This window comes from Falco peregrinus, chromosome 9 (genome assembly GCF_023634155.1).
Source record: "Falco peregrinus isolate bFalPer1 chromosome 9, bFalPer1.pri, whole genome shotgun sequence".
Classification (NCBI taxonomy): Eukaryota; Metazoa; Chordata; class Aves; order Falconiformes; family Falconidae; genus Falco; species Falco peregrinus.
In genome coordinates, this window is record NC_073729.1 from 31,175,002 (window position 1) to 31,196,496 (window position 21,495).

At 44.0% G+C, this 21,495-nt stretch overlaps 1 protein-coding gene across 2 annotated transcripts; it reads left to right on the forward strand.

Moving 5' to 3' along the window:
• Positions 1-101: 101 nt before the first annotated feature.
• Positions 102-19,864, forward strand: PEDS1 (plasmanylethanolamine desaturase 1). Of its 2 annotated transcripts, XM_055813267.1 has the most exons (6): positions 104-404; positions 3,647-3,766; positions 14,940-15,031; positions 15,706-15,850; positions 16,483-16,695; positions 19,690-19,864. In XM_055813267.1, exons 1-6 carry the CDS (start codon positions 146-148, stop codon positions 19,809-19,811), a joined length of 951 nt encoding a protein of 316 aa, XP_055669242.1. In that variant the 5' UTR covers positions 104-145; the 3' UTR covers positions 19,812-19,864. The 2 variants fall into 2 exon arrangements, with proteins under 2 accessions (XP_055669243.1, XP_055669242.1); XM_055813268.1 differs by lacking the exon at positions 3,647-3,766 and having other exon boundaries at positions 102-404.
• Positions 19,865-21,495: the final 1,631 nt, after the last annotated feature.

Sequence of the window (21,495 nt, forward strand, 5' to 3'; positions counted from 1 at the left end):
GCTCCTCCGCGCCGGGCGGCGCTGCCCATTGGCCCGGCAGCAGCGCGGCGGCGCCGGCGATAGGCGGGAGGCGGTGCCGGGGCGTGGCTAGCCGCCCCAGCCCCCCCCTCTCCGCCGCAGCGCCCCGGCGCGGCCCCATTTCCCGATGCTGCCGCGGGCCGCAGTGCTGGCGCCGGGCGCCTCGCCGGGGCCTGGGCGCCGCTCGCCGCCGCCGCCCGCCGGCCTCGAGGAGGGGCAGCCGCCGCGGGGCCGGGCCATGGCGAGCGGCGGCGCCGAGAGCGGCCCGCACCGGCCGGAGGCGGCGGGGCCGCAGGCGGAGGCCGCGGAAGAGCCCGAGGGCGGCAGCCGGCGGTGGGGCGCTCAGCACGCCGGGGCCCGCGAGCTGGCCGAGCTCTACTCCCCAGGTGAGGGCGGCGGGGCCTCCTCGGGGGGCCGGGGACTGACGCCGCTCGAGGGGGCGGGGGGTACCTCGGGGGCCCGGTGCCTCGGGCGGGGGCTGGCGCCGCTCAGGGGCCGGGGGCTCCCTCGGCGGGGGGGGGGGGTCCTTCCCCCTTCCCTCCCCGCCTGCCCGGCCGCCCTGAGGCGGCGCGGCTTGGGAGTGCCACGGGAAGCGGGCTGGGCCCCGGCGGGCCCGGGGCTGTGGCGGGGGGTGCCCCGTGGGGCGCGGGGCCGGCGCAGGCGGGGCTGGGGCGGGCCGTGCCGCGGGGTGCGGGTCTGCAGGCCGGGAGGCGCCCGCAGCTTTGCTTTTCCCCGCAAAACCAGCGAAGAGAAAGACAGCTCGCCCTCGGCTGCTGCTCGAGGTGACAAGTTTCGCTTCAGAGCATGTGCTCGGTGAGCTGCTCCGAGACACCGGCCTGGCAGCCCAAGGGGCAGAGAGATGGGTCCTGGGTCCTTGAGTTCTACTTTGGTCTTGTCTTCCCAAGGCTTGCTGTTTGTTAGAGGTCAATAAATTGACAGCAGCTCTTCGACTATGCTACAGAAATAACTGCAAACTCCTCACAATAAATTACCTGATTTGCTTTGAGCCGTGCTAGGTGTTCTTGCTATTCCTGCCATTCATTCGCAGGTGAAGTGCTAGGAAAGGGAAGGTGTGTTTCCAGCAGCTTGCAGCTCACAGCAGGTCAGCTGGGAGGCTGAGCTTGCACGTTCAAGGCAGTAACTGGAAAGGCAGGTGTCCTTACTCGTGCAGAGCCAAGTAACGATAAGAAAGCAAAGGCATTCATTAGTTTTTCAGCTTTCTAGACTCTTCAGGGCAAGCCTGTCCGTTTCAGCTTGTGTTGGTCACCACTTTCATTCCTTGAGTGAAGATGGTGTTGTGACGTCTGTCAGCTGGGCTGAGTATGCAGTCCTGATCCAGGCAGTGACTGATTCCTGTGCTTCACACAAAAGCAATCGCTAATTTCACTGTTGCACTCTGCTGTTGCTCATAAGGAAAGGGTTTTCCTCCCCAAAGAACTTGCTACCCTTATCTGTAGCTGTAGGCAGAAGTACCTGGGAAGTCTGTGAAGTCATACATGTAGAGTGATGTCTATCAGCAGTAAGCTGTGATGATACATTAGGTGTGTAACTTGTTTCTGGCATTACATAAATAACTTACACAAACAATGCCAGAATGTGTTAGGGTGGAAACACATGATGTTGAGCTACTGAATTTTTAAGAACACAGATTACGTATAATTGTGCAGAGTGAATATGACTAAGGAGTGTTTCCGTCACTTCCTTAAGCATATACTTTGTGGCTTAGGCACCTTATTCCTTCATGCAGGACATACTTACAAATTTGAGTGCTATTTAAACACACGTTGCTGGTGTTGCCTCCACTCCTTCGACTGATTTGCCTTCCCAGTCTGTCCAGCACTAGGGCTGCGTTTCTGGACTCGTGGTATCTCCAGACAGTCATCTTGGGATCCCTGTGTTTAGAGTACAGCAGGTTTTGCATAAACTGAACTCATGGGACTGGCTAGAAAGGAGCCTGGTGTTTCCCTGCAGTCAGCTAATTGTTCTGTGAGGATCTACCCACTGAGCACCTCTAATCAGGGTGTGGTTTTCTTATCCAGAAAGTGAGTGTTAATTAACTCTTACTTTCATTACTCCAGGGATCTCTTTATAGAATCTCCCACATTGTGACCTGATGCTGTCTTGAAATACGCTCATTCTTGTGTCTTAATTTAATTCTAGGATTCTCTCCTCTGCTACTGCAGAGGATGTTAACTTATATACTCATGGCCTTTCTTGAACCAAACTCTGGCCTGTAAAAGTATTTCTTCACACTTCTTTAAAATACTGCTTTGTAGGCACATTGGAGATAATACTGATCCTCCTTTTTTGTTCGTAGTTTCCTTTCCATTGTATGGTGTTGTTGAGAAGGAGGACTTGATTTAGCATTTAGGAGGAGAAATTTGATCAGGCAGTAGGTCAGCATAGAGGAGGAGTAGGAAAGAAGCTCCTGTCCTGAACACACGCCAGACAGCTGAGCATGCCTCTGCTGCTGTGAGAGGATGTGCACCTCGTGTGTCGTCCTTACTGATTATTCCCCTGCAAGTTGCTTTGCCTCAAACTCAGGTGGTGCAAAGTGTATTAGGCTGCAGGAGGGAGTGGGGAATGGGCTGCAGGGCTAAACTGCTCCAGGAAGCCCTGGGCAGACTGGCCCCCTAAAATAGGTGAAGACTGACCTGTCTGCCTCTGAGTGTGTTAAGAGCTAACTACAGCCAGGGCCCTTCTGAGCCAAGGTGACGCTCTGATCTCCTTCTTGGATTTAGGCATTAAAGGTCTGTTTCTGATACCTTAATCTATACGGGCCTCGCTCCGAGCGTTCCCTTGCTCTCAGCATCAGTGCCTTGTGAGGATCTAGCAGTGATTGACAGCCAGAGGCTTTCTGCTGCTAATCTGAATATTCAAAGTGTTACTATCCTGTGTTGTGTCTGTTCTCTTTTTTAAGCAATAAATGAGGGTTTTGTAGAGGTACGAAGTAGTACAGTGAGGTACAAGAGAGAATTTGTGCCAGTTCTTTCTCTTTCCTTATTCTTTCTCATGTCTCTGAATGGCTGAGAGGTCGTAGCCTTCTGCCTGGGGGCAGGAAGGCAAAGAGGAGACTGCAGAAGTTAAGTAAGCAAGCTTAAATAGTATACTGCAATGTTAGGAAAGCGATTCTAGGGCTGCCAAAATAACAGGATGATGCTTTTTCCTGTTAGTACTACAGCTTTATTTACAAGCTCTGAGGCTTTAAATATTACAGATCATAAGGTGATTTAACTGCGGGGCATCGGAGGCCAGAAATTTGTTCCCAGATTCAGCCATACCAGCAACGCTGAATATTGAATGAAATGCAAATTTGGAAAAAGTAGCAACATGTTATGCCAGCAACCACAGGGAAAAGGAAACTAGGACAATGTGAGATGATGTCCGGTTTGTCCTTGTTATTCGGGCAAGGGTGGAGGGAAGGGGCTGGTAGTGGCTCAGGGAAGAGGCATGTCATTTAACAGAAAATGCACACCTCCCATGGACACGTAAGTTTCAGTTCCCTGTCAGACAAGTGGAGTGAGTCATCCAGGCAGTAGAGCAGTCTGTATTATTTCAGACTTCAAAATGTCCTCTTAGATAAATGTTAGACATGCTTTTTTCCTTTTTTTTTTTTTTTTTCCAACAGGAAAGAGACTACAAGAATGGATCTCTGTCATCTTGTGCTTCTCTCTGATTTGTTTCAATTTTTACAATCTTCTCTTCTACTTGCGACTGGAACACACGCCCTCTGTTATTGTGGGGATATGTAAGTAGGAACGGTTCACTGCTGTGAACAAGGCGAGACTGTTGTAATGCTGGAAACAAATGTATGATCTTCTAGGCTTGACTTACTGTTGGAAAGGGAGAGGGGGTGTTTGTGCCTGTGCAATTGTTGTGCCTCTGAAACTGAGACCATTGGCAAAAGTTGTTACTGCTTTCTGTCTTTCATTTTAGTGGCTTCTCAGTATCTCAAAGGTGAGGTTTATAGCAGAGCTGTTTTAAGTTTGGTGTTCTTACCTAGGCATTGCAAGTGTAAAGACTATCAAGAAGGGGAAACAGCTGTCAAGACTGTCACAATTGGAAACAAAATACATTGATAACCAAAAATATTTACAAGAACTTTTCAGGAAGCAAAAGCCCAATAGAAATCTTATAAAAGGTTCTTCAGGCATCAGACTGGCTTGATTTCTGGGGATTGATAACTAAAAGCAAGTATTTTTGGAGTATTATGCTTTCATGTCAGGATGCAAAGTTTGGCCTTGATCCTGAATGATGACTTTTTTTCCCAGCAATATAAGAAAAGTTGCAGCTTTCCTGTGGTAATAAATGTGACTTTTGGTCTGTTATTACTTTGATGTGAAGCATAGGCAATTGGTCTCAAGACTCATATCTTTGCCTTAGATTAAGTTGGCTGGACCTTGGCAGTACAGAGCTAATGGGTCTAGATGCAGTGTGGGTTGGTGATTTCACCTTTTCAGTGAAGGAGAGGAAGAACAAGTAGAGGACTCTTGCTTGGTGCTGTACAGCTTTACTGGTAGAATTGGGAGTTGCGTGGAATTAGTTAAAGGAAAAAAAATTGTCTCGGAATAAGCAGGGTGTGAAAAGGGCCTCCTCAACATTCATCGGATCATTCAAAGCCTAAACCTGCATACAACCTGAAAGTTGCTTAACAATCAAAAAAAAAAAGTATCAGTGTTTACCTGAGCTTTTTGTTATTCAGGTAGGACCTAATTGCTGTTATGCAGAAACTTTCCTGAGAACAGGCAGGAGAGAGGGCAGTGGAGCAGGCTGAGCTGAAGCAAGCGGTCATCTGTGCCTGGCACAGCCCGTTGGCATTAGTTGGGCAGCAAACGGTACTGGTAGTTGCATGGTCACGTATGTACGGGAGGGGACGTGGGGAAAGGAAAGAGGGTTCAGTTTAGAAATCAAAAGTCAGCTCTGCCATGCATACCTTCCGCAACTTTCAGTTAAACTTCCAATATGGGATAAGGGAGGGAAGAGAATAACTAGGCATTTCACCAGTCTGCTGCTGTACTTGCGGTGTATACCAAATGCAGTATTAACTTCTTGTGTTGAGTGTGTATAAATGTTTACGTGTTTTTATGTGAGTTGCCTTGTTAACTGAAAGGAGAGCAAATGGTGTCATTTATTAGGATGCCATAAGGCCTAGCTACAGTTCTGTGCTTTATAACAACTTTTTGTATAAACCTGGTGAGGTCTTGCTTGTTTTAAAAGAGAATGATACTTGTTCATAATAACTGTTATATGTTGTGAATGATTTTGTAAAAAAACACAACAAACCCCCCAAAAAACCAACAACAGATTCATATGATGGCTGCTATGAATCTTCAGCACAGCTGAGAAGTGGTAATTCCTGATGCCTGTTTAAAGGTTATTGGCTTTGGGGCTATGGAGCAGCAGTGTTCTGCTATGAATCGTACCAGTTCACTTAGGCTAACTTAGTTATGCTTACTGTCAGCTGATGAGGTAGAGGTGTTGAGAGGAATGGAGAAGAATATGGCATGAGAACTGCTCTGTGATGATGAGGACGGAGGTAGACAAGAGAATCAGTGATGATGGTTAATCTGTAATGCAATCTGTTTGCAACTGGTTTTCATATCAAAGTTAATACTGATAAAAGTTCGCATTCTCTGATATCCTGGTTACCAGCTTAACTGATAAAGCAGCCAATTCACTGATAATGTTATTTAAGTAGTAGTGAATGATTAAAGTAGCAGAATCTGGATTCTGTGTAAATAAAGTAGTGTGGAGATAACTAATAGTGTGTACAAGAATGAGTGCAATAAAATAGTAAGTGCTGCACACTATCTTGTTTTGCTGTCTTCTGTCAATATGTTATTTCACCAGGTGGATGTGAATGATGTGTATAATTCATTGATGAATAGATTTTAAGTCTTGTGAAACTCATCTCTGTAGATGTCCTGATACCCATTGTACTGCATGTGGTATCGAGGAAAGATAGGGAATACTGAGTCACAGACATGGTCAGAGGTGTTCCCACCGAGAGCTTTCCTGAAGCTTCGTTTGGAATATTGACCTTTTGAGTTGAGATCACAAAATAAACATTCTGCTAATAAAAACATAGCGCTAGATCAATTTTACATTAGGTATTTGGAAATCTGAAAGTGATCAGTGATCCAGCAGGCTGGATCTGATCTGCTGCACAGACCTGTTCATTAAGGTGTGTTGTTGGGACCCCCTGTATAAATATTTTTTTTCTTTTTTTGAGAAATGGGGAGTAGTTTGAATGATCTGCATCACTTCACCTAGCCTAAATCCTGTATCTATAATTAAAGGCTGTGTTATAGCTTCTTTTTTTCATGCCTTTAAAGGCACACAATTGTAACATGGGTAGTACTGTAAATATCTTAATCTCTAGAAATTCTTGCAACAAAGATCTGATCCTCCTCTGACTGGCAGTCTGAAAGCACTTCCTTGTGTGATGTGAGCAGGCAGCCTGCTAAGGAACGAACTCACGTGGCATGCTGTCATTTGCTGTGCTGAATCACCTGCGGGCACTAACAACTGTGAGGCAAGAACTTTATGTCGTTGTGTGAGAAGAGCTTTTGAACTGCGCTGCTTTCTGCTGACTAAAGATCATCTTACCGGAAAGGAAGAGTCATGAGTCTCTTGTCTTCCAGGCTGGTTTAGCAGAGATGAGACAATTCACTTCCCCTATTCGCTGTCAGAGGAAAAAAAGATAGGAGAGAGTGGGTGGAGGTTGGATTAATTTTGTTGTTTGTGTTAAATCGAGTCATGCCCTGTTCTGAATATCTTCAGCTGCTAAGGAGCTATGAAAATTTTCCTCTTTGTGCAAGCTGACAATTGTGTAGACTTGAATTGGTATTTGAATTTGCACGCACACGTGCACGTGGTTAGCTCCAGGGCAGCCATGGTTAGGAAGGCTGGGTGTGATGGAGATTTAATACTTACATTTTTTCAGCTGCAGCTGAACCGTCCCACTGCAGCAGGGTATCGTCCCAGCAGGACTGCAGGACCTGAGCGGCCTGTGCCACTAATAGACAGCCAGTAGTGCCGAGGCTGGCACGGGTATTACTTGTTAAGTACTGATAAGCAGAAAAGCCTCACCAAAATATGTAACACAAGGCTTGAAAGCTCTTAGACCTTCAGGTGAGTTTGTGTCATCCAGCATTTTCAATTTACATGAGTTGTATGTACAGGTGGTATGTTAACAGCATCTAGATAAATTTGGCAAGTTACACACTGGATTCTGATTTACATTCTTTCCCTCCCTCCCTCATGCCTTCGCAAAGGGTTTTAAAGCCTTTTTTTTTTTTTCAAATTTGTTAACTTGTTTCTGACCTTTGACTTTCGTCTGCAGCCACATTTGTTCTTAATAGATACTGTTTATTGCCGTCTTAAAAAAGTTTGTAACCCATTTATATTCCTAAGAACTGCCTTAGGTAGGTAGGGCAGATATCTTTAGAAACACCTTGTGACACAACAGAAGATACAATTAATAGTTGCTGAACTGAGAGATGGGGAACTAATTTTTTTTAAACTAGTGTGAGGTAGGTTTTCATTATTGCATTTGTTATGTGGTGGGTTAGCCAGAGAGAGTGTGCAGAAAGAAATCACTTAATTCCCTTTCAAAATAGAAACTTGTTCTGATCAAGGCCCCAAACCTTTTTGTTTCAAGCTTGAGTAGCTCTGTGGAGCTGCACTTCGTTAGCTGCATTGCAGAGCCAAGTGATGAATGTGTAATACATATAAAAGCTCTGGCACACACTGGAGTAAAAGCACTCTAGAGACCATCCATGTTTTATGAAATGGAGCTGCTGTGCATGCGGATCAGCTGCTTCCAAGTCCTGCCGCCATACAGCAAGAAACAGAACTGTAACAATGTCACTTTGCTATGGATTTACTTTGTGTGTTACAATGAATTTCCACTTGAAATTTTGAATTAAATGGTCCTTGAAATTACACTAAGGAAACATCAGTTAACAAAGGAAAAATATCCTGTTTGAACCACTGTTGGTGCAAATAAGCTAAATCTGTCTGTCACCTGCTGTCTCACCTTGCCTGAAGTAGTTACCACTTCACAGCTGTAGGTAACTTTGTTTTCCATCCTAAGCTGTATCATCTCTTAAAGACCGAGACTCCACAAGTGTTTAAATAGGCAGAACTTTGATTCTACATTTTGTTGTGCTCTGCATTGATTGCACAAATGCATTTTGTATTAGATCTTCCTTTGATGATCCATTTTGTAGAAGCTCTGTGTGTTACCTTAGGAGCTCTGGGCCTTTCCAGTGCCAGAGGATCCTGGAGGCTGTGGGTCTTGCAAGTGGAATTACGGAGTACAGCTGCTGGCACGCACTCGGGCAGGTGATGTTGACCCTGTTATCTGTTCTTCACATATCTTGGATTAGATGATGAACTTCTCAAGTGGGCTAGCAGCTGTTCTCAGGCAGGGTGGATGAAGGCCATACCCTGGTGGGGGGAGAGATGAGCCCTTCTCCCTGCCTGAGAGCGCTTGCCCTGGCAGCGGAGGGAGGCTGGGGCCGCGGCCCCATCTGTGCTGTCCCACTTGTGTGCACAGTGGACGTGCTATTGCTCTTTATGGCAGCGGCGGGGACCGGGACAAAGAAAGCTCTGTGTGCTTGCCAAGTCGCCAGGGGCTCTCTTAAAGTTGCAGGGGACTTTGGCTTGAGGATTTAAGAACTATAGGTCTCAGTGGCCCTGATTCACTTGGAACAGGGCCTCTTGCACTTCAAAACACCAACACATATTGGAGTGTTGTCCCGATGGAGTGGGTTACAGCGTGGTGACACAGTGATAGTCTTCAGTGGGAGTGCAGGCCTGGAACAAAGCCAGCGTTATGGGTGATGTTGTCCGGCACCAGGCAAGTGTTCAGGTGTTGGGTGTCCTCTGGGTGCCAGCCTGCGTGCCTGGAGCTGCCCACGGCGCCTGGGAGCGGAGCTGGCCGGGGAGTGCTGCGAGTGGATGGAGCCAGAGGGTTAGTTTGGTCAGCCATACTGACCAACGGATTGGATTTTCTTGGTGAGGGAAAATTTGCTCTTAGTTTTCATATAGTATCCATTGTTCTCTATTCCTTTAATCACTTTCTTCTGGGATGGCTTAATTGCTTTTTCCAGTAATGCAGGGAAAGAAGTACATACAATGATACTTTTTGTTTGAGAACCTGAGGCCTAGGTAAAGTTGCCAGGATTGTCATTTAAATGTGATGGGTGCTTCGCAAGCTCTCCGTCAGATGAAGAAATAGTAGGAGTAGCTTGCTTTGTGCCAATAGACTAAGAATAAAGATGTGAAAATAAAATTTGGTGGTTCCTAGCGTTAAATTTATTGGGTAGTGATTCTTGGCCAAGTTATGCTTTTGTTAGATGGCTGTTTGCTTTAGGGTCTGCCGCTGTTCAGCTCCAGGAGAGACAGTACCCTGATTCCTCGGGTGCCTCCCTTTGCTGGTAGCTTCTGGCAGTGTCGCAAGCTGCGTGGCTGCTGCCCCGAGGCTGGCGTTCGGGTTGTTCCAGTGGGCGGTGAGGCGAGGGCTGTGCCCTGTGTAGAGGCGGCATTGCTGGCAGTGGATTATACGGCTTTCCCATAGCGGGGAGTAATTGGAGTGTACGGGGGAAGAAGAGGTGCCCGCTATAGGAGCAGTGTGCCAGTCTTGCGAAATAAGCTTGTGTGACTTGGAATAGACTTGCCCCGTATCCGAAGTGCGTGTATTATAGACGTGGCTCGTTTGAAAAGCCAGTTACAATGTAATATAACTAATATATATAATACATATAATATCCAGGTCTCCTTTTATTTCATCGACCACCTGTGTTCCCTGCTTACTTGCACTGTTAAGTCTAGTTCTGACTGAATGTTTCTCAAGCTTTAAATAGCCAAAATGATTAACTCTTCCTTTTTTTCCTTTTGAGCTGCTACACTTTAAACTTGTTGAAATGTTCAGAGATTATTTTCTTAATCTTGTAACTTGCCGTAGTATCAGACCCTGGCCTTCTCTGTACTGAAAGCCACTAAATGTGGAATGCAGATGACTAAGGTGTTTTATTTTTGTAAGTGTATAGATAACAAACAACTGTTACTTGAGCATGGTGATTTTTAGAAAACAATTTTTTCTGTTGGGGAGTTAGCCACTCCCCTGACTCGTTAGTGCTGTAACATTCAACTAGTTCGTACAGTCACTGATTAAAAATGACTGTACTTATCAATGATGGTACACAATAGCGTCAAGTTATTCAGTAACATCTTATACTGGTTTTTTCCTCTCCTGAGGCTCTAACTGAATTTTTACAATAAATGTGAAACTTTAAATACTCTACTGTAAGGCTTCTGGCTTACAATTTCAGAATTGTATCTATGCAAAGCCCAGGTTTTACACTTGTGTCTATAAAATTTTGGTGAAGTACAGCTTTTTGTTGCAAACATGCACCTTGTATCCCGAATGTCCCACTCCCATTTGGCTTCCTGCTCGTGCCCGGGAGCAGCCGGGGTGCAGGGGAGGGCTTCTCTTGTGAGCAAATCACATACCACCCGTTAAGGTTGCAAGTTATAATCTGTGGTACTTAAGCAAGAAGAGGAACGGGGGGGTTTCTGTGATGCAAACATGTTATCTGGTTTCTGAACAGAGCACAAGCAGGAGCAAAGCCATCTTATGTCAAATATATGTTTGGGCCAGTTGCACTTCCAGCTCTGTGGTCCACTGCCCAGCGGGTGACTTGGCTGTCTGAGTGCCAGCAGTCATGCTCCAGTGTGTCCCCTGACTTGGACAAGGGGCACCCAGTTCCTCAGTGGTGTCCTGACAGTGCTGCTGTGCCTGTAGGCGTGCCTGTGCAAAGGGTGACAAGTACGGGTGGCTGGAGAAGAACAGCCATTCTGGCTAAGGTGTGTCGGTCGTGTGTTCGCTTATGTTAAAACATCTGCTGCTGGCTGAAGTTCATTTCTATGCCTTTGGTCTCCCTGTGTGCTAGGCTTCTTTTTTTTTTTTTTTTTTTTTTTCCTCCTGATTCAGCAGTCTGCTTCCAAAACAAAGACATCCTGGTGTTCTGAGCAAGTTCTGCAGCTAGCTGCTTAACTGCAACGCCTTCTTCCCCTCCTCCTGTGTGTGCTGAGTACTTGCCTCCTGTTCAGATAAAAGCCATAGACGGCTGATCCGCCATCCCACCGCTTGGCAGGCTGGAGTAAAACTAGTGTGCACAGAGCTGTATCTCTAATGCTTTACTGATCTTGCCTTTAATGAGTGTGTGAATCCACTGTTTGTAGTTCGTGTATGTATACACACACTGGATATCCTGCTTTTTCTGAATATATGGTTAAATCTTAATTCATGTTCAGGGCTGTCAATCTTGCCTCGCTCTCCCAATCTTGACGACAGAGCATCAAGATCATGTACCAACTTAGAGAAGCGGCTGAACACCTGTCTTGGTTTTTCCATTTGAACTAAAGACAGTGCCGGGTATATGAGAATATTGAGTGCAAATCGCTGCTGTCTGATGTGCCTCGTGAGTCTGGAGAAGGGATGCAAACAAAGTGTTAGGTTGCTAGTCATGCATAACCTTTGGTACAGTTTTTGCTCTTTTATTACAACTTGTCATATGCAACTGCTGAGGAGCGAGCAAGCCGTTCTGCAATACGGCTGAAATAAGATTACTGGTAGTTAGGTTTTTTTCAGATTGCCTTAGTATAATGCACTGCTTCAGGCATCCTTCATTCTTTCCTCTTAGCTTTCTACCAGCTGACATCAAAAATAGATGCGAAATACCTATTGAGCTGTCAGTATTTCTCCTCTGTTTTTGTTGTTCTTCCTGCTGTTATTTCAGGCTCTGATAATGCAGTGTGCTGGAGGCGATGCGGGTTAATAGGGTGATTACCTCAGCAAGAATGGTATTTTAGTTGTTGTAAAGTGAAGTGTTGGTTGGATATCTTCCCCCTGAATCAAGACTGTTTGCTCTTTCAGCTGCTAGGTGCAGATCTAAGAGCTATTGTGCTTCATGTCTCACTGCAGCTTACATCTGTGGTCTGAAACAAAAGGAAGTGTACAGAATTTACTATTTATAAAAAAAAAAGCAAGCTATTTTCAGTACAATAAGGTAATACGTAGAAGGTGAAGCGTCTCCTGCTGTATTTGTTTGAGCCAAAGGATTCGGCAGTCAGGACGGATTTATAGTATGAAAAGCAAGCCTTTTGGGGTAGTAGATGCCATACTAACCCTGATTTTATTTCTTCTCACTTCTTGAAAGTTGAAGGCAAGGGGCAGGACTGCAGAGGTGAGGGAACAGCTGAGCAAAACGTAGCCACAAGGAGGGGCATCTCTCAGATATGCTGGGCTGCACGAGCTGTAGGTAACTGCTGTGCCCTGAAGATGAAGAGCATTTGATTAGTAACAGAACAAGCTTGTCCTCTTTCATGTTCTAAAAGTTACCTGCTCTTTAGCAATGCTGCTAATGTTACAAGAACCTCATTAAACTGGACTCTCAGGGCAGCTGACCTAAGCATCCTGGAGTAGGAAAGTCAGGCAAAGTCCAGATCACAACCAGGGTAAACAGAAGTTGTGTGATTTATGGGAAAAGGCTCACATTCGTTGTTTTGTTTCCTGGCGTATCTCAGATTGCTTTTTAAGTTTCTGTGAGAGAGGGAGGAGTAACAAGATGCCTTGGAGGCAAAGCAAGAGGAACCAGTATACCAACAATTTTTAACTTTTGGTTTGGGTTACCGGTGAGTTGGAATTTTCTTGCCTAACATCTCGGCAGGCGGGGGGTACCTGCCCATCACAAAAAGCCTCAGTACGATAAACAGGAAGCTGTGCTTGGAAAAGTCTTCAGACACATGGAGAAACAAATGCCGGCTAGGGGAGGAGAGAGCCAGGAATTCTTCTAGCTTCACAGGCATCTGAAGAAGAGTTGGTGAGGTAGGCAGAGCAAAAAATAAACTTCCCTCATCACCTCTGGTTTTGCAGCTCCCTGTTCAAAGGCTATGTTACAATGGGTGGCTTCTGTAAACAACCTGATATTGTAGATAACAGTGGGGAGGACTAAAGAGCTGTTCCAGTCACTCTGACCTGACCCTGCAACTACTTCTCTGGTTTGTGTGGACTCGCAGGCTTCCCTGAGAACTGCCAGACGTGCTAGTAGTAAGTGACTGTGCCTTATGCTTTGAGCACCAAATTGAGACTAGGGAACTGCTGACTGAGCTGCATTGAAACATATGTTTTGAGCTCATCATCTTTGTATTTCTATTGCTGTAACTCATTTAACAGTAGACTGCAAGATCAGTATGTAGTGCTTTAATTGGCAAGAACTTTGTGTGTGACTTTGAGGGATTTGCACTGAGATCAGAAGCTGTCAGTTCCCAGGTATATCGTATTTGCACAGTATGCGGTAGCTGTTTTGAAATCTGGGTCGTGCTTCTGCGGAATCCTTTTAACCAGACCTTGTAGGTAAGAAGTGTGTGCTGCCTTCCCATGCAGAGCCTGACCGCTGGTGCCGCAGAGAATCGCCAAGTGTGCTTGTGTATGTATTCACTGGGTGGTCGATCTCAGAAAGAACTAACAGAAGGATCTTTCTGATATTTTTAATAACCTGAAGGGATGGCATTGCGATGAAAAAGGATCCTGGTTCATACTTCAGCACATCTACATTCCATCCAGACCTGGTTGATCTCTCTTGAAACCTGCTCAAAGCAAGATACGCAGGCTTGAACTGGTACCTTCTGGTGTCCCTGTTCTTTAAAGGGCAGGGTGTCACAGTCCTAAATCCCGCCCCCGCTTCAAGCACAGAGGTCCCAAGGCCGTATCTTGCTCTTTGCTGTGTTGCTGTAGCCATGTTGCTATGCTGTATGCAGCATTCCTCCAGCCCCTCTGTTAAACAAGGAAACTTCTTTGGCAATGTTCTGAACTTTCTTCCTCCAAAGCATGAAGAGCCTGACAGTAGAGGTCATGCAGGAGGATGTCTCAAACTGTGTCGGAGACTTCATTGCTCCAGGGACTGGGAACCTGGGAGTTGGATGATTTCTGCAGGTATAGAGTGATAGGTGTCTGTTAAACACCATCTGACAGATCTGTAACTGGAAAGTATACAGTTGTTCTGATCAATTAACGTCTCTTAAGTCCTTACTTTTAAACGTCACGATTAGCCAGTAACTTGGATAGATAGATTACCCAGAATGCGAAGGCAAAAACAGGGCTTTATGTGCAAGAACTGAAAATCACCTTTACTGGACTGCAGTTTTAAAGCTATTGTGGTTGGCAGCTAGAACGATCTTTACACTCACTGCAACAGCTTCTGTTTAACGATGTATCTAACTTGGTATGCAAATATTGCATATACAGTATCCCTTACAGAGAATAGTTAGCGTGGTTTCTGGGGCCTTGCCTATAGCTTTACAGATGACACACTCTTGAAGTTGTTTGATATTCCAGTCTTATTTTGTAAACGGTATCGCTGTACCCAGGAGTGGCTTCTTAATTAGTGCTTATCTGTAGTCACTGGAGTTCAGTGCTTCTTGTTTACAGGCATAAGAGACCAGGGGAGAAGAGGAAGGGTCTGCAGATAGTACTACCTGTTAGAACTGTTTTAACAGTTATTTTATAGCTAAGTAATCTGTGAAACAGTACTGGAGAAGAGGCTAGGCAGATCTAAGTGATTCAGTTCTAATTTACAATTGGTGGTATGGAAAGTACTAGTAAGGGTTTGTTCAGCTGTTTTGTAGGTGATGGGTTAAACACAAAATCTTGCTATAGATTTAATGAAGATCGTAACTGTCCAAATGATGTCTTGTTTTTTTTTCCTAGTTGACTGATCTTATGTTTATTTAGGTTGGGTAGATTCATGTGGTTGCAAATATCTAAGTAAAAGGTAGATAAACAAGTAAATAATGTGAATACAACCATTCTTACTGATGTATATATCTAACTGTCTGTCTTCTCATTCAAGTTGCAGGAGTCATTACGGCTGACTTTCTGTCGGGATTATTTCACTGGGGAGCAGATACCTGGGGATCTGTGGAGCTACCCATAGTTGGAAAGGTTTGAGATTCTTATCCTTAAGCTTGAAAAAAGTTCCGAGATACTTTTCCGAAACACCTCCAGTATTCTCAGCTGTGTTGGACAGTCTGTATAAGCTGTGCCTTTCTTGCAGTCCTGCCAATGTAAGCAGCTCCCCCACCCCCAGAACCTTCCTTCATGGCATGGTATGCTGCTGGTCAAGTGCCATGTTTGCACGTGGCCTAGGTGATATGGGCAAGGTGACACTGTTCCATTTTATCGCCTTGTTTAAGGTTTGCACACGGTTTTGCAATACCAGTGTTCCCAGACCTTCCCAAGGTACTGTGGGAATGGCCTGTGACACTACAAGCGTAAAAACCTGGCTAGACTAGTGCAGAACTTCCAAAGGGCCCATAAGCAAAGATGCAGAGAATTGTTCCTGCGGCTAAACTCTCCAAAAGCTGTCTGGTAAAACATGAAGATGCTTCAGTAAGAAATCTTTCCAGTTCTCTGTGCTACGGGCCCCTATTGTAAATGTCGTAGCGTTAGAATGGTGATGGCTGGAGATTTAGATTTGAATCCTGCTTACATGCTTTGTGTTATGGAACTCCCTTAAACTCAGCCATCAGATTTGATTGTGTGTAAGGCTTTTGGGGCTTTTTATATTTTTAACAACGTTATTCAGCCATGGTGTCATGTTTATTAATTTTCTTCAGGCTTTCATCAGACCCTTTAGAGAACATCACATTGACCCCACTGCAATTACCAGACATGATTTTATAGAGACCAACGGAGACAACTGCTTTATGACGCTAGTCCCCTTGGCAAACATGGCGTACAAATTTGTTTCTTTTTCCCCAGGTAAGCTTTTACTTCTGACTTATGTGGATTTAGCATTTTTGCTGATATTTAAATGAATATTTGTCTGTGTGAAGCTAGGAGAAATCAAGAATGTGAGATGACAAGTAATAGCTGTTAGAAGCATGATGCTTCTGGGAGGAGGGAGGGAAACTTTGAAGGAGGGGCAGCTAGGTTCTCTAGCTTGATGGAGAATCTGTGGCTGAAGAGTCTTGCAAAGAAGCATTGAAAGTTACAGTAAATATTCTCTTTATAAGAGGGATCAAACTATGTGCATATGGAGAAACTCATTGTTCTGAAGTGTGTAAAAAGCGCTTCACCTCTCCGTAGAAGTACTTTATTTGCAAACTAGAAGTGTGAGAATTAAAGGATTAATTCTATAGGTGGTAAACTCAGAGTTTAACTTCCTGTTTATGGCCAGCTGACAGTTGCTGGCACTTACCAGCCTGTCTTGTGACATTTTGGAATTGCTTATGGCTCACTGGCTCTTGTGACATTTCTGCCAAAGTGGCTTCATTGAGGCTTTTGTTAGTTCCTGCAGCGCCAGGCAGCTCTGCCTGGGCAAGACATCATTTTCCTAGTGGAAATTTACCTTTTCATAAATGATATTTAAAGATACACATCTTGTTTTGCAGAGGCATTATATGAAACATGTCCTTGGGAGTGTTACGTCTTTGCCCTTATCATCTTCATAACCATGACAAACCAGATTCACAAGTGGTCTCACACGTACTTTGGTCTTCCACGCTGGGTCATATTTCTACAGGACTGGCATGTTATCCTGCCACGAAAGCATCACAGGATCCATCATGTGTCTCCACACGAGACATACTTCTGCATTACAACTGGTACTGCCATCTGGTTCATACTGCATGCTCTCTTTAGTAGTCTAGTGCGATTCACCTGGCAAGATGTAATTTAGTGATGGCCTATTAAATACCTAGAAATTGATGTTGTGAACTGTGCTCTTAGCTGCACAAGCTCTTAGCAAAACTGTAGTTGGTTTTGCTGCATAAAAAATATGGGGGGAAGATCTGGGATTGGCTAAACGGTAACTTGCAGCCTGATGAGGTAGTCAGTGGTACTGAGATCCGATTGTATGATATCTTGGTAATCTCATGCAAGTAATGGATTATGTTCATTAAAGTCTTAAAGCTGCTGTTCCTTTGAAAGAGCATATAATCTGCAAGTGCAGCTTGCCTTGAATGCTCATTTCTAAAGCAAGGCTTCTGGATTTTCAGCACTTGTTCATTCTGATTTGGGGCAGAGGACTGGACAGGCTTGCAGAAGACTGCCTTTAGGTTCCTTTTTATATCTATATTCAATTTCATGCCCATGTACAGGTAGGTATACTCAGTCACAAGCACTGCATAATCCTGAATATGTCATCAAGTTAATCGGACAGCTGGATATAGACCACTCTGGTTCTTCATTCTGTCATTGGCTTTGACAAACGATTTGTTGGTTTTGAAATCTCTGCCAAGAAACAAATCTAGTTCTCATGACCAGAATGTCGTGTAAAAACATGGTACAGTTAAGAAGCCTGACTTGACAGATGATGGCAAAGATCTTGCCATCCTGAGTTTTTTTCAGTCCTAATATGTACTGAAAGTTTAAGCCTGACCATTATTAACAGTCTTAGGCTACATGCTTTTTTTTCTCATTAAATGATATTAAAAAAAGCACATGCTTACATGCTTTTTTTCTCATTAAATAGTAACAAAAAAAAGCACATGCTTCTGTTCACTCCATGATTTCTGTAAGTGTTCATACCAGTCTGCCGGCACCATAGTTTGCATACTTGGATTTTCCAGTGAAGAAAAGTGTGTGTGCAGCCGTAACTCTCATTCTTCTAGGGTAGAAGTGAGGAGGAGGAGGGAAATATGCAATCAATGCACTATTTACAAGCAGCCTTTACTGCATAAAATAGGACTAGTACTCGTTAGTGACTTGATTTAAGAATTGATAGCCAAGTCCAAAGAGTATACTTGGTTTCAGAGCTGACCTGTGTACGTAAGTGCCTGCCACTGTATCATTGCCCGGGAAGGTGTCGGGTAACGGAGCTTTCTGGCATCCCCAGCGTTAAAGCTTTCGGACTGACTGCTGTTTTTAGACAGCAGGAAGGAGTTGTCCATTCCTTGAGGGGTAATGGTCATGAGAATTGCAAGGGCTGACTTCCTAAAGGGCATCAGTGTACAGTGAGTTGAGTGGAGCTGCAGGATTGCAGGTGGGCTGCGAAAGGTCATGTCCGGCTACACAAGGTGGCTGAAAACAGTGCCTGTGTGTTAAACATATTTTTCAGCAGCGAATGTCCTGAATGTTCTTTCCCTTCAGTATTTCTGTCCCATAATAGACACAGTTGTCTTCCTCCTGATGGCTGTCCCTGTTGTAAGGGTGGCACTTGCACCTGGCAGAGCTTTCCTGTGTTCCAGTCTTGCTCATGCTATGCTGCGTTTTAGCTCTTTAACGTGAACTGCTGCTGCTAGCTCACTGTTTCCATTGTGGTAACAACTTCTTCGTTCCCGCCTCTCCTTCAGTTGTTTTCTTAAGCCTTTTTCCCTTTTCCGGAAATGTATATGGAGTAAAGTATAATTTGTGCTTACAGAACACCTTCTGTAAGTGTGATAACTAATAGAACCCTGTGTACATCTCTCTCTTCCTGGCCATAGGAACACTTCTACAGGGAAATAACATTTCCTGGTGCTGATTTCTTTAGGTTTTCCTAGTTTACAATATTTAATAAAACCAGAGTCCTAAAGTTACTATGTGATGGCAATTTCACAGGGCTTCATTACCTCTTCGTGCAGTTTCCTGTCAGTTATATGTAGTTAGGTTAGTATCAGAAAATCAAGTTAATGTACTAATTAATATTCTGAAAGTGAGACGTAAAGCCCTTTCAAATTCAGGGTGAGGCCTCTTAAGCCTGTGTAAGTTCCAGCCTCACAGTCTGTACATTGCAATGCTTCTACAAAGTATTCAAAATACCCTAAATCTGTAGGCTAGGAAAGATGCGTTAAACTCTTGTTGCATGCAGAACATGATGGCACTTATTGCCTTTTATATATAAAATGGTAAAAGCCCGTCCCATGTCAGTGTTGCAGCCTTTCTGGTTACTAGGAAGCAGAAGTGGCTCTGATAGAGCTGCACAGCTTTGGGAGTGTGCTGCCCTTTTAATCCAGGAAGCATCCAATGTCAGCTAATGTTAAATGCAGCATGGTATTACAAGAAGATTTCCCCATCACAGGCTTCATTAGCAATCAGTTATGCAAACTTTAATTTTACCCTAGGGGAGCATAATACATTTAACTACCTGGACTGATGTCAGAACCATCAAAACCTGAGGCTTTATTTAAGGAAAAACTTTGTTTAGTTTGAGCCGTAGTTAGTGGTGGTTAAGACCCCTGTTTGGGACCTGACTTTTTTTTTTTTTCCTGGAAGTTGTGATGTTGATAATATATTTGAGATTTCAGAGCTATGTTGTATGTGTTTACTTTCTTGCTGTGCTACCTAACGAGAAACACAGGGAACAGCCGAGCTTTGATGGGGAAACTAATCAGGGAAAAATAGCTGAAATAGTTGGGTTGAGGTTTTTGTTTGGTTGCTTAAATTTCAGTAGTCTAAGGTGCTACTAATACAAATGTCTTGCTTTTAACACAAGTCATTCAACTTGATGGTCCCTTTTCTGGTGGCTTTGCTATGGTCATAGAGTAGTCCACTTCTGAACTCCCCTTACACTTACCTTGTGTTTAAAAAAATGTTACTGAATAAACATTGCCAGACATTGAACTTTGGATGCTATGACAAACTGATCCTTTTTTTTTTTTCTCTTTGCAATCACTTAGGTTGGCTGAACTATCCATTAGAGAAGATAAGATTCTGGAGGTGTTTGGAGAACATTATCCAAGCAGTTACTGGGGAGAAGCCAAGAGCAGATGACATGAAATGGGCTCAAAAAATCAAATAACTTTTGCCAGCCTTCCGCAATCCTTAACTTGTTGCCAATGTTCTTTTTTTTTTTTTTTAAAAAAAAAAAAAGCCATCAGCCAAATTCAAGACCTGCAAAGGAATAACAGACTCTAAAGCACAAACTAAAAAGTGCTAACACAGACTGTATTGAAAAGAACTAATTCTTAAAACAATACTTGAAATGAAGATGATTACGCTTACTGAGCACCTTTTTGTTTAGCCATGTCTGCTTACATCTTAGAAAATACTTCATCACTGTATCTCATAAGGCTATCAGGTAAGCCAGAAGACAGGACAGTCACTCCGTCGGTACATGGTGGCATAGTAAACATGTGTTGTATCAACATTATTTAATACTTCAAGAATAGCTTGTTGCCTAAGACCTATAGGGAGAATGGTGACAACAGTTTGTCACTTCGTGTTTGAGTCCAAATACACTGCATGAAAACAGTGCATCAGAGTAATGGAAGCCTATGAAGTCATCACTGTTCAATGCACTTACTGATCGATAAACTTACAACTTTTTGCTATTATGTTAAAATCTAATTGATGTCATGTGGAACAGACTTCAAGAATCCCACTCCACCGGTGGGCCAAGAATCCTCAAGTGTCTTCAGTTTCCCTTAAAATGAAATTGTTCTACTTTCTACGTGGAATTGAGCAAACCATTTCTGCATAAGCCTTCAACTTAACAAGCCTCCGAGAAGAGGGAGGGCACCCAGTACAACACATGCTCACGTTTGTTTGTGTGGAGTGCTCGCTGATGAGTCTTCTATCAAGTGTTTCCCTGTTACCCTGACAATAAATGTTTAAAATAGTTCTAGCATTGGGCACATTGCAAATAGCTGTATTCAAGAGCTCAAGGTATCAAATTTGTAATGTTAGAAGGGAAATGTCAATGACTGGTGTGTTGTGTTTTTTTTTTTAAGGTGCTTGCTTGTTTCTGTAAATAATATAAAGCCTTAATCTCTTCTGGTGTAATGGAATAATATTTTAATGTGATGTTTGAATGTATATAATATATTTATAACAAAGCAGTTGGATAATACTAATCATGTTTGTTAAGTCTTGTTGCTGTTCTTCATTCGTGTATTGTCAGCACTTAGTCCAAGAACATGATCACTGGTTGCAAAATGGTTCATGTTATTCCAGCCACCTGAAACACTTTGTAGCCTGTTTAGGTTGAGGTGATCAGTTGTTTGTCAATGGTGTAGGAGCTTGACGCTGTATTATATCAGACTTCAACACCTTTCAAGAAGTGCAAGTAATTCTGCTTTAGATGCTAAGGAGTAACTGCTGGATTGGCGGGGAGAAGTTCCCCTAAGAACATCCAATGGGCGCTTTATCAAGGTGATGTGATTTGGATCTTGCTTAATTCTTTCCTAAATGAAAGTTTACTGATGGTCAAATCTCAGACTGTTTTCCCTTTCCTAGTTGTAAATTGTATTGAATTCAAACTGTCTCTTCCTGAAGAGCATGGTAAGGTGTTTTTGAGTCAAGTTTAGACTGACCTTGACCTCAACTTCTTCAGATATGATGGACCGCAACTTTTGAAAGGGTTGGGACTTGGCAACTCTCCTTCAATGGAAACTGCTGAATGCAGGTATCTGAGCTGGGGTTCTGCAGATTAAAATTGCAGTTGGTGCCCTGGTTGCAAGGTATTTAATGTGTTAAAATGGTTG